Below are 13230 nucleotides of genomic sequence, written 5' to 3'. Positions count from 1 at the left end.
TTTTAAGCAAGTAATAGGATCTGAACTCATGCTTTTGTAACAAGGATTTTGTCTACTGAGTCATCTCCCCAATCCCTATTCCCAGATATTTTTATCTACAAGATAGGACTAGGAGTCCATCCATCTCAGCCCAGCATTGGACGGCAGTTAGAAGCATGGCTTCCAAAATGTTGATTTTTTGGGGGGGAGGAGGGATTTCTGAGACAGGGTTTCTCGTGCTGGGATTAAAGGTGTGTGCCACCACCACCTGGCTAAAATGTTGATTTTTTTTTGTTTGTTTTTAATCAGTGACCCTTGCCTTGGAGCTGTCCCTTCCTCCACCTGCCAAGTGCCGGGTTGACAAGAGAGTTGTGACCAGGCCCAACTTTCCAGGGACTTATATAAGCTCTCAGCCACAGAAGTAAGGATGGATGTGGTAGAGCACATCTGTAGGCCTGGCATTTATGAATTGGAGGCAGGACGATTGTGAGTTCAAGGCCACACACTACATTGAGAGCTCTAGGACAATAGAGGCTATGTAGTGGAATACTGTCTTTAAAGATTGACTCACCACTCCCTTTGATTAAAGCAGAAGTAGGTGGTTTAAGTCTTCTTTTAGTTTAAACACCCCACCCCCACCTGTGGCATGTACTCAGGAGTGGGATACATTATTCCAGCTCTGTTCATGACGCACAGATGTCGCTGGCTAAGTGTGTTTAATTGCTGAGGAGTATAAATGAATAAAACCTTAGCAAGCCTGTTGAGAAAACTAAACTGTACCTAAATATTTGCTTAGTCAGTGACACTGGATGAACACGTTTGGTTCATTGTCTCTCTTTCCTAGGAAAGTAAACAGACTTAACCAAGGATGTCTGAAAACCTTGACAAGTCCCGTGTAGATGAAGCTGGAGAGTCAGAGTCGGCTGCCTCTGAGCAAGGCCTGGAAGGTGCTCTGGGGTGCTCTGATGAAACCTTACAGAAAAAAGGGAAGTCGGACTCGCCCAGTTCCCAAAGAATGGGAAGGCCTCACTGTAAGCAAATTTGACTTTGATTAAAAACACTACCATTGTTGCTTGCTTTCTCTTTTTGTTTGTTTGTTTGTTTGTTTGTTTCCCAAGACAGGGTTTCTCTGTACAGCCCTGGCAGTCCTGGAACTCATTCTGTAGACCAGGCTGGCCTCGAACTCAGAAATCCGCCTGCCTCTGCCTCCCAAGTGCTGGGATCACAGGCGTGTGCCGCCACCACCGCCCAGCCGTTGTTGCTTTCAAATGGCTTCCTTGTGCCTGTGGCTCTGAACTAAGTTCTCGTGGTAGGACAAGATTGCTAATGTTTAGAATTGACAATAGCAGCAGTTTCCCAAAGGTGGGTATGAGAAGTTAAAATTTTAGACCAGTAAAGCTCTCCAGCCTCAGAGGCATTCCACTTTATCTGAAGTAGTCCTAAGAAACAGGAGGATGGAAGGAAACTAGCTTGAACAATGAAAAGTGTGAGACTCCTTTGAGCCAGGCTATGCTTTTGAGGTTAAATGAAAAATGAGTGCAAATTCATTTCCCCAGGCCTTGGTTCCTCCACGCAGAGGGGATTCAGTCTGCTGAGTGAGAGTGGAAATCCTTTGCGGTCCCGGCAGGAAGTCAGCCTCCAGGTGAAAGGAGGCAAGCTCTGCTATTAATTGTCTGGCTTATGTCTTTTATTAAGAACACATAAACTACTAGCTGGGCTGTGGTGGCCCACGCCTGTAATCCCAGCACTCTGGGAGACAGAGGCAGGTAGATTTCTGAGTTCGAGGCCAGCCTGGTCTACAGAGTGAGTTCCAGGACAGCCAGGGCTATACAGAGAAACCCTGTCTCAAAAAAAAAAAAACCAAATAAAAAACAACAACAACAACAAAAAAGAACACATAAACTTTTTGAGGTGAATCCAAAACTGCGGGTCTCTAGAAGGGAGTGTGTGTTATAGTCTAAGAATGTCAGTGTAGATGTGATCAAACTGCAAATGAACAGTTGTTCTGCAGATTGGAAAGAACAAATAGTTTGAGGTTTTGAGGTGTGTTTCTAAAATAGTCAAAGCTATTGCTAAATAATTTATCAGGCAGCATAGTGTTCATATAGCACATATACACAAATGGGCCTGTTTTCTTAGTTTATGGTCCCAAAGACTGATAAGGTAGCACAAATTGTTCCCAGGGAAGCTCGCTGTAATAACGTTACCTGGTGTGCATCTATGACTTACTGTCTCCAATGTGTGTAGTTAGGGAGATGGAGTCCCATCATGTTAAATGAGGCACTCTACCTCCTAGAGTAGTTGTGAACATGAAAGGAATTCATGTAAAGCATCGGGAAGTAGTACTTAGAAGCAGTAAATGTTCAGTAAACATCAGTGGCTGTCACTGCTGCTAGTATTGTGTCGTCTGCTGCATTTTATAATGGTGGAACTTGCCAGAGCCCTGCTCCACCAAGGGAATAAGCTGAGGTGGAACGGGTCCGACGAAGGCTGAAGGCTGATGATCCCTGGCTTGTAATCTTAACTATTTATGCTTTAACAAACGCTGGTGTCCTTTCTCTAATTGTCTGTGCTTTAATAAGTGCTGGTGTCTTTTCTCTTACTGTCTCTGTAAATCTCTCTTGCTATTTGTGCTTTAATGAGAGTTGGTTTCTTTTCTTTCTTTCTTTTTTTTGTTTTTGTTTGTTTTTTTGTTTGTTTGTTTTTGTTTTTGTTTTTTTGAGACAGGGTTTCTCTGTGTAGCCCTGGCTGTCCTGTCCTGGAACTCACTCTGTAGACCAGGTTGGCTTCAAACTCAGAAATCTGCCTGCCTCTGCCTCCCAAGTCCTGCGATTACCACCGCCCAGCTCAGGTTTCTTTTCTTTCTTGCTTAAGAATCTTTCACTGGCCAGGCAAAAGGATTGGAACTCAATAACTCTTTGTAAACCAGAGAGAAAAGAAAGGAAGAAATTAAAATCTTTTACACAGGCACACAGGCAATACACACTCTCTCTCTCTCACACACACACACACAGGTCAGGCCTGACCACCTGTCTCATCAATTCCACAAGTGTTAATGCATACTTACATACACATACCTTATGCCTGTTTACATTTGGTGGATGGAACAAAAGCTTCCAAGAGTAAGTTCCAACAAGCAGGTGCCAGCTTAGAAAACCTCACTTATTCTGGATGAAAAGGAAACTCCATCCTTTATTGCTCATAAAAGGAAAAAGCTCCTACCTTTTTATTGCTGGATGAAAGAGCTTCTCTGCTTTTCCGTTATTGTTGTTCTAAGTTCTTATACTTTCTCAGTTTCCCAAGCATCTTTGCATTCCATAAATTCATAGCAAGTTTAAAACACTAATCTAAGTCATAAATTGATACAAGGTTTCAGCAGAAAAGTTTACATGTGTTTCCATTAAGACTAATACCTGCCAGGTGGTGGTGGCACATGCCTGTGATCCCAGCACTCTGGGAAACAGAGGCAGGCAGATTTCTGAGTTCGAGGCCAGCCTGGTCTACAGAGTGAGCTCCAGGACAGCCAGGACTATACAGAGAAACCCTGTCTCGAAAAAACCAAATCTACACCCCCCCCCAAAAAAAAGACTAATACCTGACTAAACATTATCTGTTACTAACTCCATAAGTTCATTAAAAGTTTAAAACAAAAATTTTTATGTAGAAAATGAGCATGGTTTTGTCAAAAGGCAAATCATCTGCCTTGTGTCTCATTAGTTTTGAAGTTTTATATAGATAAACTAGTCTATTTTATTTTCTGCTTTACATTTACAATTGTCCATTCCTAGTTTATGGCCTTTAGTTATAGATAGTGGTCTCACAGCTAACCTAGAAGAAATGTTTTCCCTGATCATAAATTTGTTCCAAGCCTTCTTTCTTTCTTTCTTCCTTCCTTCCTTCCTTCCTTCCTTCCTTTCTTTCTTTCTTTCTTTCTTTCTTTCTTTCTTTCTTTCTTTCTTTCTTTCTTTCTTTCTTTCTTTTTGTTGGTTTTTTGTTTTGGTTTTTTGGATTTGGGTTTATGGAGACAGGGTTTCTCAGAATAGCCCTGGCTGTCCTGAAACTCACTCTGTAGACCAGGCTGGCCTCGAACTCAGAAATCCACCTGCGTTTGCCTCTCAGAGTGCAGGGATTACAGGTGTGTGCCACCACCGCCTGACTCCAAGCCTACTTTCTTAACCTAGTGCAATTATCCCATGACACATGAAGGTTTACAGAACTCTAATTGCAGCTTTCATACTAGAGAGGACTCAAAATTACTTGTATAAAACTAGGAATTCTATAGAATCATTATTAGGATTTATGAAATCATCAATTTGTCTGCACAGCATTACTACATGATAGTATATCTTCATTGATCTACAGAAAATCTGCCCAATAGGGTGGGCTAATGTCCAGGAATCATTAGACTGTGTAATAATGATAGGAAAGGCATATCAGTAGCAGGAACCAATTCTGTAATGAGATCTATGAAAACCCTGCAATTCAGAGTTTACCCACTGCAGTCATGCAAAAGTGGGTCATCTCCAGAAACTTACTTGCATGTCTTTAGCCTTCCCTAGATAGTTCCTGACAGGGACTGAGTGCTGTAGTGTGGATACTACATGTGAATCTGAAATGTCCTTCATAGGTCTGTGCATTAAGAACTGGGATCCAGCTGGGTGGTGGTGGCACACACCTGTAATCCCAGCACTCTGGGAGGCAGAGGCAGGTGGATTTCTGAGTTCCAGGCCTGCCTGGTCTACAGAGTGAGTTCCAGGACAGCCAGGGCTACACAGAGAAACCCTGTCTCAAAAAAAAAAAAAAAAAAGAAAAAGAAAAAAGAAAAGAAAAGAAAAAAGAAAAGAAAATACATGTATAAGGCAAGAATATTTTCCTCAAGTTTTCGAGGAGTCAGAAGCTGCTATAAAAGGCCCAGGTTTCACTTCCAGCACCTATGTTGGGTGATTGACAAGTGCTTGTAACTCCAGCTCCAGAAAATCTAATGCTTTTTCTCCATTTTAGATACCAGCACTGATATTCAAATAGATATTACCTAGACATGCATAATTCTTAAAAATTTATTTTTTAAATTGATGTTTGAGCCAAGCAGTGATGGCACATGCCTTTAATCCCAGCACTCAGGAGGCAGGTGCAGGTGGACTTCTTGAGTTGAAGGTCAGCATGGTCTACAGAATGTGTTGGTACAGCCAAGGCCACACAGAGAAACCACAACTCAAACAGTTAATGTTGAGTTTCACTAAAAAGTAATTGAAATTTGGATTGGGATTAGGATAAAATTTCTAGCAATTTTCTTTCTTTCTTTTTCTTTCTTTTCTCTCTCTCTCTCTCTCTCTCTTTTTTTTTTTTTTTTTTTTTTTTTTTGGAGACAAGGTTTCTCTGTGTAGCCCTGGCTGTCCTGGAACTCACTCTGTAGACCAGGCTGTCCTGGAACTCAGAAATCCGCCTGCCTCTGACTCTGAAGTACTAGGATTACAGGCGTGCGCCACCACTGCCTGGTTTCCCCATATGCAATTTAATAATTTTTTTTTAAAACAGGATATGGCCAACTCTTAGATTTAGTTCTCTTTTCAACAGCAATGGGGAGCAAAGGAAACAAATACATTAGGAAAGAAATGGTTGGGGTTTGTTTTTTGTTTTTTTGTTTTTTTTTTTAACCTAGAAACTTTTTATCTGTTAAGCCCTGGGCAAAGCACTGATATTGGGTATCTGTTTGTTTGTTTGTTTGTTTGTTAATTTATTTACACCCCAAACACTGCTTCCACCCCCACCCAGTTACCTGGTTTTAAGGTGAGACCTTATATATAAAACCCAGGCTGACCTTGAACTTCTGATCCTATTGCCTCTACTTTCCTAGTTCTGGAATTATAAGACTTCCTCCTCCTCTCCCTCCTCCTTCTCTCCCACCTTCTCCTCCTCCTGCTACTACTTTTGCTTTTTTGAGAGAGGATTTCTCTGTGTAGCCTCAGCTGTCCTGCCACTAGCTCTGGCCTTGAACTCACAGAGATTTGCCTGCCTCTGCCTTCCAACTACTAGGATTAAAGGAATGTGCCATTAAGCTTTATTTATTTTTATTTATATTTATTTATTTTTTTGAGCAGTCTCAGTGGGAATCATGTTTGTGTGTTATATAAATGCTTATTACTTTTAGGGTTGTAGGTAGAAGGAAACTGAGACAATGCTAGGGCTGTTGTTTGGAGTGCTGGGGCAGAGTTCTCTGTGCAGCCCATCGCTGGCCTTGACCTCACAGACTTCTTACACTGGTTTCTGTTACAGCGAGTCCTCCTCGGCTTGTCACTGTAGAGGAACTTCTAGAAACAGCGAAAGGAGTCACCAACATGGCTCTAGCCCATGAAATTGTAGTAAATGGAGACTTCCGGATTAACGCTGTTGAATTAGCAGAAGGCAGGTGCGTGCGTGGACTTGTGTTCTAGAGAATTTCCCAGTTCTGGAAATGTCTTCACTCAGTGTGGTTGTGTATAAACACATTCTTCCTTTTGTACATCAGTGCTAAAGATACTTCTAGGTCAGGAGTGACTGTTGTGGGACATAAGTCTGAAAGTCACGTGCACTTCAGGATACAAGCAAAGGCTCTGGAGTCTGTGAAGCTCTTTGATGCCATCTTTTCTCTATTAGGATGTAGTAACTGTGTTTTTCCAGTGTTGTCAGTGCACTGTTTCATTCACTCCCATTAACTCTGTCATCTAATTCTCATCTTTTGCCAAGCCAGGGAAGCCGGGTGAAGCGGCCCTTGCCCATAATACCAGCACTTGGGAAGTAGAGGCAGGAGGGCCAGTTCAAGGTCAGCCTCCACTATGTAGTAAGTTAGAGGCCAGGGCTACAATGAGCTCCTATGTCAAAAAACAAGTAAATCCGCATCTGCTGCTGCAGGAGCAGCAGTGCTGGGTGGCTGAGCAGAGCTCCAAGCGCTCCAGTCTTGTCTTTAAGGCATTGTCATGGGCGAGTCACTGGATTCGCTCTGGCTACTAAGTGAGGTGAAAGCCACTCTTCTTAAGAGGCAAAGTAAATAGTGTCTCATCAGCGTGTGCCTGGTGTGCATCTCCTTGGTTCCTATGGTTTTAAAGATTTGTTACACCACAGCCATAGAATTCATGATTGTGATTTTAAACACAGGCATATATAATATTTGTCTTTTTATTTTTCCTGCTGTCTCTAGCTTGGAGAAGAGAGTAAAAGAGATTGTGCATAAAGCATTCTGGGATTGCTTGAGTGTCCAGTTAAGTGAAGACCCCCCAACATATGATCACGCCATCAAACTTGTTGGAGAGATCAAAGAGGTGAGACTAAGAACTAATGGTGCTTGGGGACCATTCATTGTTACTATGCTAGGAAACTAAAGACATCAGGGCCCAAAGGTAAATTATTTGAAGGAATTTGGATTGAGTATTTGACTCAGCCACCGCTGCCCTTTAAAAAATTTTTTTCCAACCAAGCCATGATAACCTGAAGAATCTACTTTTGTACAACAAAGAAAACATTCATATTGTTTATAGACTACAAAACTTACATTATGAAATAGAGTATTTATAAATTTTTAGTAAGAGCCGGGCGGTGGTGGCACATGCCTGTAATCCCAGCACTTTGGGAGGCAGAGGCAGGCGGATTTCTGAGTTCGAGGCCAGCCTGATCTACAGAGTGAGCTCCAGGACAGCCAGGGCTACACAGAGAAACCCTGTCTCGAAAAAGCCAAATCAAAAAAAAAAAAAAAAAAAAAAAAAACTTTTTAGTAAGTAACGTTCAATTTATATTAGCCAAAAAGTCATTATGCCTTGGGATAGAAAGTCTGGAGATGGGCTTTTCTGCAGTGGCTTTAACCTTCACACTGAAGAATTGTTACCTGGGAAAATTAGAGTTAGTGGTTGGCTCACTGGCTCTCACAGCAACTGACCTTTCCTTTGCTTATCATTGATCAATTTTAGGCAAACATGGTAATACATACCATGAGCCTAGCACTTGGGAAGCTGGATGGCTAGCCCATCAGCAGCTGGGGCAGCACATCAAGCCCTACCCCAAAGAACAGACACAAATCAACAAACTCCTGGCTTTTTCCTGCATCCAGGCGATTGCTAGGATATGAACAAAGCTTAGTTATTTTTTAATGATTCATGTGCATGTTTGTCTATAGATTTGTTAAATAAGAGGCTGAAAATATGTACATTATAATAGCAGTAGGTAATCCTTTTCTTTTGAATAGTATTAAATCCTTCATGTATAATAAAAATGATTCCTGATGAGAAATTCTAATTAAACTTAGCTATGCTCTCTTGTAGACACTGTTATCTTTCTTACTGCCTGGTCACACTAGACTAAGAAACCAGATAACGGAAGTCTTGGATCTGGAGCTGATAAAACAGGAGGCGGAGAACGGAGCCCTAGACATTTCCAAGCTGGCCGAGTTCATTGTTGGCATGATGGGGGTATTGTGTGCACCTGCTCGGGATGAGGAAGTCAAAGCTCTGAGGGACATTAAGGAGATAGTACCTCTTTTCAGGTACTTTACAGTGTCCTTCCAGTAGAAAGCCTATTGCAGATTTACATCTCCTGAGGCCTAGGAACTCAGTCATTTCAACAGTGTTTCCAAAACAGACATCTAAAACACAGCAATGTCAGAATTGTGTCACTAACTGCCACTGTTTTTGTAGCACTAAGAAGCTAAGGTAGGATCTTGAGTTCAAATCCTGCTTGGGGCACACAGATACTGTCTTAAAAAAAGATGAATGAGGGCTGGAGAGATGGTTCAGTGGTTAAGAGTGTTAGCTGCTTCTCCAGAGGACTCAGGTTCAATTCCCAGCAACCACATGGCAGTTCATAACTATCTGTAACTCCAGTTCAAGGGACCTGACACTCTCACACAGACATACATGTAGGCAAACACCAATTCACATGAAATAATCATTTAAGTATGGCTGAATTGAATGAATAAGTAAAATAAAGAAGAGAGAAGGAAGTGCTTCTTAGTTCCAGCTGCTTGTGTCTGTGATGACTAAGGTGGTCCAGTCTGTTGACTCTTTTTTTTTTTTTTTTTTTTGGATTTTGATTTTTTTGAGACAGGGTTTCTCTGTATAGCCCTGGCTGTCCTGGAACTCACTCTGTAGACCAGGCTGGCCTTGAACTCAGAGATCCGCCTGCCTCTGCCTCCCAAAGTGCTGGGATTACAGGCGTGCGCCACCACCGCCCGGCTCTGTTGACTCTTAAAAAGAAGTCGGGAGAGCTGGGCTTTTGAAAGCACCCTATGAGGATGTTTGGGGTTACTCTAACTCTGCGGCTACCCATGGTAGTTTCTGATGCCTCTGCTTCCCTGTGGGTAGCAGGGGTAGTCTTAGAGAACTGATGGGGGTGTTTGCAGTAGAGAGGCATGCCTCTCAGGATCTGTTGAGCTGGATAGAATAGTGGGGAAGGGCTCCCGTGATGCTGTGGGAAGGGAAGGCTGTGGTTCTGAAGGGCTACGGACCTGGGAGCATGTCTGAACCTAGCCTGCTTCTGTGCAAGGCCACATCTACACCTGAACCTTGGGTTCGTAGCTGCCTCCCGCCGGTGGGCATGCAGTCAAGTCATGGTGTAGGCCAGACAGGATAGAAGGCAGTCTCAGCAGCAGGTCAGGGGTTTGTCCTTTGGGGACAGAGTGTTAGCTAGCAATTATGCCACTGAACTAGAGCATAAAATAACTCTTAAAACAGAAACTGGGATAAGAGGGAGGAAGAAAGGAGAAAGTTAAGTTTTGTTTGCTTTTGTTTGGAACACTGTCCTATGTACCTCTGGCTGTTCTGGAACTCCACTTGTAGACCAGGCTAGTCTCAAACTTACAGAGATCCTCCCGCCTCTGCCTTCATAGTGCAGGGATTATATGTATGAGCCCCCTTATGTAGCCAATTTTTATTCTTTGCTTAGATAATGAATTAACCTATGTAAACACTAGGATGAAGGAGCCTCTGTTTACGTCCAGATCTCTGTCCTTCCTCAGGCTTCCAGGAACAAGTTCTAGGCTCAAGAGGAAGTATCAAGATTGGGATGTTAAAAAGGCACCTTAAGCTGGGCAGCGGTGGCACACACCTTTAATCCCAGTACTTGGGAGGCAGAGGCAAGTGGATTTCTGAGTTTGAGGCCAGCCTAGTCTACAGAGTGAGCTCTAGGATAGCCAGGGCTACACAGAGAAACCCTCCCTGTCTTGAAAAACCAAAAAAAAAAAAAAAGCACCTTAAAATTTTGCATTCTTTCAAGCCATTAGTTAAGAGTTTGTGCTCCAAATTTGCTGTACTTTTTAGAAAAGATTTTATTTTTAGGTGTGTGTGTGTTTGTCTGTCTGTCTGTGTCTCTGCATGTGCATGGGCATGCTGATGCCGGAGGGGGCCAGAGAGCTACCCAGCATAGGTGCTGGGAACCGAACTAAGGTCTCGCTTCTGATGTTCCAACTTGTGTCAAGCTGACATAAAACTAGCCCGTACAACTGACCCCTTGCCAGCTTGACACACAAACACATCACTTTTCAGTTAGAACCTTTTCTTTCTCATTTAGCCCCAAGATGGCACAGTAATGTTAATATCACAATATAAGACATAAATAACTTTAAAAGTCCCATGGTCTTTATAAGTTCAAACACATTGAAAGTTCAGTCTCTATAATACTCAGTCTCTAAAATCTCAAAATCTCTTTCAAAAACTCAGTCTCTCAGCTGTTGACTTTTTTAAAGATCTTAATTAAATATTTTACTTCAAGAAGCAAGAGCCGGGACACAATCACAAACAGATCAAAGCAAAACTGTGTAACTACAACTGTGCAACTCTCTCAGTGCCCAGTGTCTGATTTTTGGGCTCCTCTAAAGAGCCTGGGCCGCCTGCCCTATGCAATACATGGAGCTTGTCTTGTAGGTTCAGGCTGGCTCACTCACCATGGCTGCTGCTGCTCTTGACGGTTGTTCATGGCATGGGCATCTCCAAAATGCTGGGGTCCTCTGCAACTGGGATGGACTTTGACCGATAGCCTCTCCTGGGCTCTCCTCATGGTGCAAAGCCTCAACATTCCTTATGACCACCATGTGGTAATGAGATCTGACGCCCTCTTCTGGAGTGTCTGGAGATTGCTACAGTGTACTTACATATAATAAATAAATCTTAAAAAAAAAAAAAAAAGCTCACTGAGCTTTGAACACTCAATGGCTTTCTTAGCCCAAAGTTCCAAAGTCCTTCCACAATCTTCCCCAAACAGCATGGTCAGGTCAGTCACAGCGATGTCCCAGGATCCTAGTTTGTGTTAGGGTTTCTATTGCTGTAGTGAGGTGCCATGACCAAAAGCAGGGAGAAAAGGGTTATTTTACTCACAGTTGCACAGAACAGTTTATTATCCAAAGCAGGGCGGGCAGGAGCCTGGAGGGAGGAGCCGAAGCAGAGGCTGTGGAGGAGCCCCGCCTCCTGGAGGGAGGAGCCGAAGCCGAGGCTGGGGAGGAGCCCTGCTTCCTGGCTTTTCCCTTGCTTTGCTTAGCCAGCTTTTAATTTTTTATTTTTATTTTAAAGCCTGCTTTCTTTTTTTTTTTAATTTTAAATTTTTTTAAATTAAGATTTTATTTTATTTTTTAATTTTATATACATTGGTGATTTGCCTACATGTATGTCTGTGTGAAGGTGTTGGATCCTTGAGTTGTAGACAGTTGTGAGCTGCTATGTGGGTGTTGGGAATTGACCCCAGGTCCTCTGGAAGAGCAGCTAGTGATTTTAACCACTGAGCCACCTCCCCAGCCCTAAAGCCTGCCTTCTTATAGAACCCAGGACCATCAGCCCAGGGATGGCACCACCCACAGTGGTCTGGACCGCCCTTATCAATCCCTAATCGCTCCAGGCTTGCCCACACCCCAATCTCATGAGGTATTTTTTCAACCGAGGCTCCCCCTCTGATGATTCCAGCTTGTGTCAGGCTGACATAAAACCGGCTAGCACAGGGCCATCCCTCCAGTCTCCTAAATCCATTTTCTTAATCCATTTTTCTCAGATTTCCAAGGTTTCTTTTGCTGCCCCTTCTAAGATGAATCACATCTCTTTTCCTTTAACGTGTGCTTGCATCATGGCTGCTTCTAAGTTTCTTCTCTTTTCCAGGGCCATATTTTCTGTGTTGGACCTAATGAAAGTTGACATGGCCAACTTTGCCATCAGCAGCATTCGGCCACACCTCATGCAGCAGTCAGTGGAATACGAGAGGAAGAAGTTCCAGGAGGTGCTGGCCAGGCAGCCAGGTGGGTAGCGCTGCTGGAACCATGCGGTGTCCGGCATTGCCTGTAACATGTTACTATTAAAACTTTATTTATCCCTGAGGAAAACATCAGTTTCAGCTAAATTATATTTCAGGTCTTGATGTTTGTCCTTGATGACAAATCTCTGTTAATTAGCTTTTCTCGACTATGGGAACAGCAGGGAGCCGCTTTACCTCTTTCCTTATGCCTGCCTCCGTGTTCACAACCCGGAAAGGGCAGCTTTCACTGGTGTCTCACTGGTGGTGGTGTTTGGTTAGAGGGGTTTTTTATTTGTTTGCTTTTTGTTTTTTTATTTTTTTGTTTCTGAGACAGGGTCTCAAAATCCACGTAGCTCTGGGTAGAGTGCAGCACTGCCTTTCCAGTTTCAGGATTAAGGCATGCACCACCACACCCAACTTTGGTTTTGGTTTTGAGACCAGGTCTTGTCCGCAGCCCAGGTGGCCTGGTATTCATTGTGAAATCCAGGCTGCCCTTAAACTATGACTGCCTTCCTGTCTTTGTTTCTCCAAGTGCTGGGGAGAAAATGGCATTTTTACAAGCCTCATGTGACTTCAGGTAAACAACTGAGTCTAGTACTGTTGTGTCTGTAGGATGTTTTCAGATGCAGTGTGTGGTGCATTTCCTGTAGCACTGCTTTGCTAATGAGATGAAAATGGCAGTCTGGATATATCTTGTTGCCTGACCAGGTTGGTTAACTCAGTGGCCACAGAAGTTAATTCCTATAGTCTTATATGGAAGCTTGGGGCCAGGAGGAACGGAGAGGGGAGAGTGGAAGTAATGGGAGAAGACTGGCTGGCACACTTCAGTCTGTCAGGGGCCATGGTGCCCAGGAGGCACCGGGGCCATGGTCTTCTAGGCTAAGGAGCGAGGCAGAGTCAGGTGCCAGGAGCTCAGCCGCCGTGAGAGACTCGCTGCTGCACAGGCGCCAGGCGCCTACCTGGAGTCATCACAGTCTAGGACTTGTCTACCGTCTCAGGGTTTCCAAAGCCTGAAGG

The 13230-nt window shown here is 43.4% G+C and overlaps 1 protein-coding gene across 3 annotated transcripts in view; it reads left to right on the top strand.

The window, feature by feature from the left end:
- Tcp11l1 (t-complex 11 like 1) overlaps positions 1-13230 on the top strand; it is a 37561-nt gene that overhangs the window by 6275 nt on the left and 18056 nt on the right. For all 3 annotated transcript variants that reach the window (XM_052183124.1, XM_052183122.1, XM_052183123.1), the window contains exons 2-6: positions 824-1010; positions 6253-6385; positions 7154-7274; positions 8268-8488; positions 12081-12217. In XM_052183124.1, coding sequence (XP_052039084.1) covers positions 848-1010; positions 6253-6385; positions 7154-7274; positions 8268-8488; positions 12081-12217 — 775 coding nt within the window. In that variant the 5' untranslated portion in view covers positions 824-847. The remainder of the gene's footprint in view (positions 1-823; positions 1011-6252; positions 6386-7153; positions 7275-8267; positions 8489-12080; positions 12218-13230) is intronic.

This window comes from Apodemus sylvaticus, chromosome 5 (assembly GCF_947179515.1).
Source record: "Apodemus sylvaticus chromosome 5, mApoSyl1.1, whole genome shotgun sequence".
Classification (NCBI taxonomy): domain Eukaryota; kingdom Metazoa; phylum Chordata; class Mammalia; order Rodentia; family Muridae; genus Apodemus; species Apodemus sylvaticus.
The sequence above is the reverse complement of the archived record's forward strand: the minus strand, read 5'-3'. Positions and strand labels throughout refer to the sequence as shown.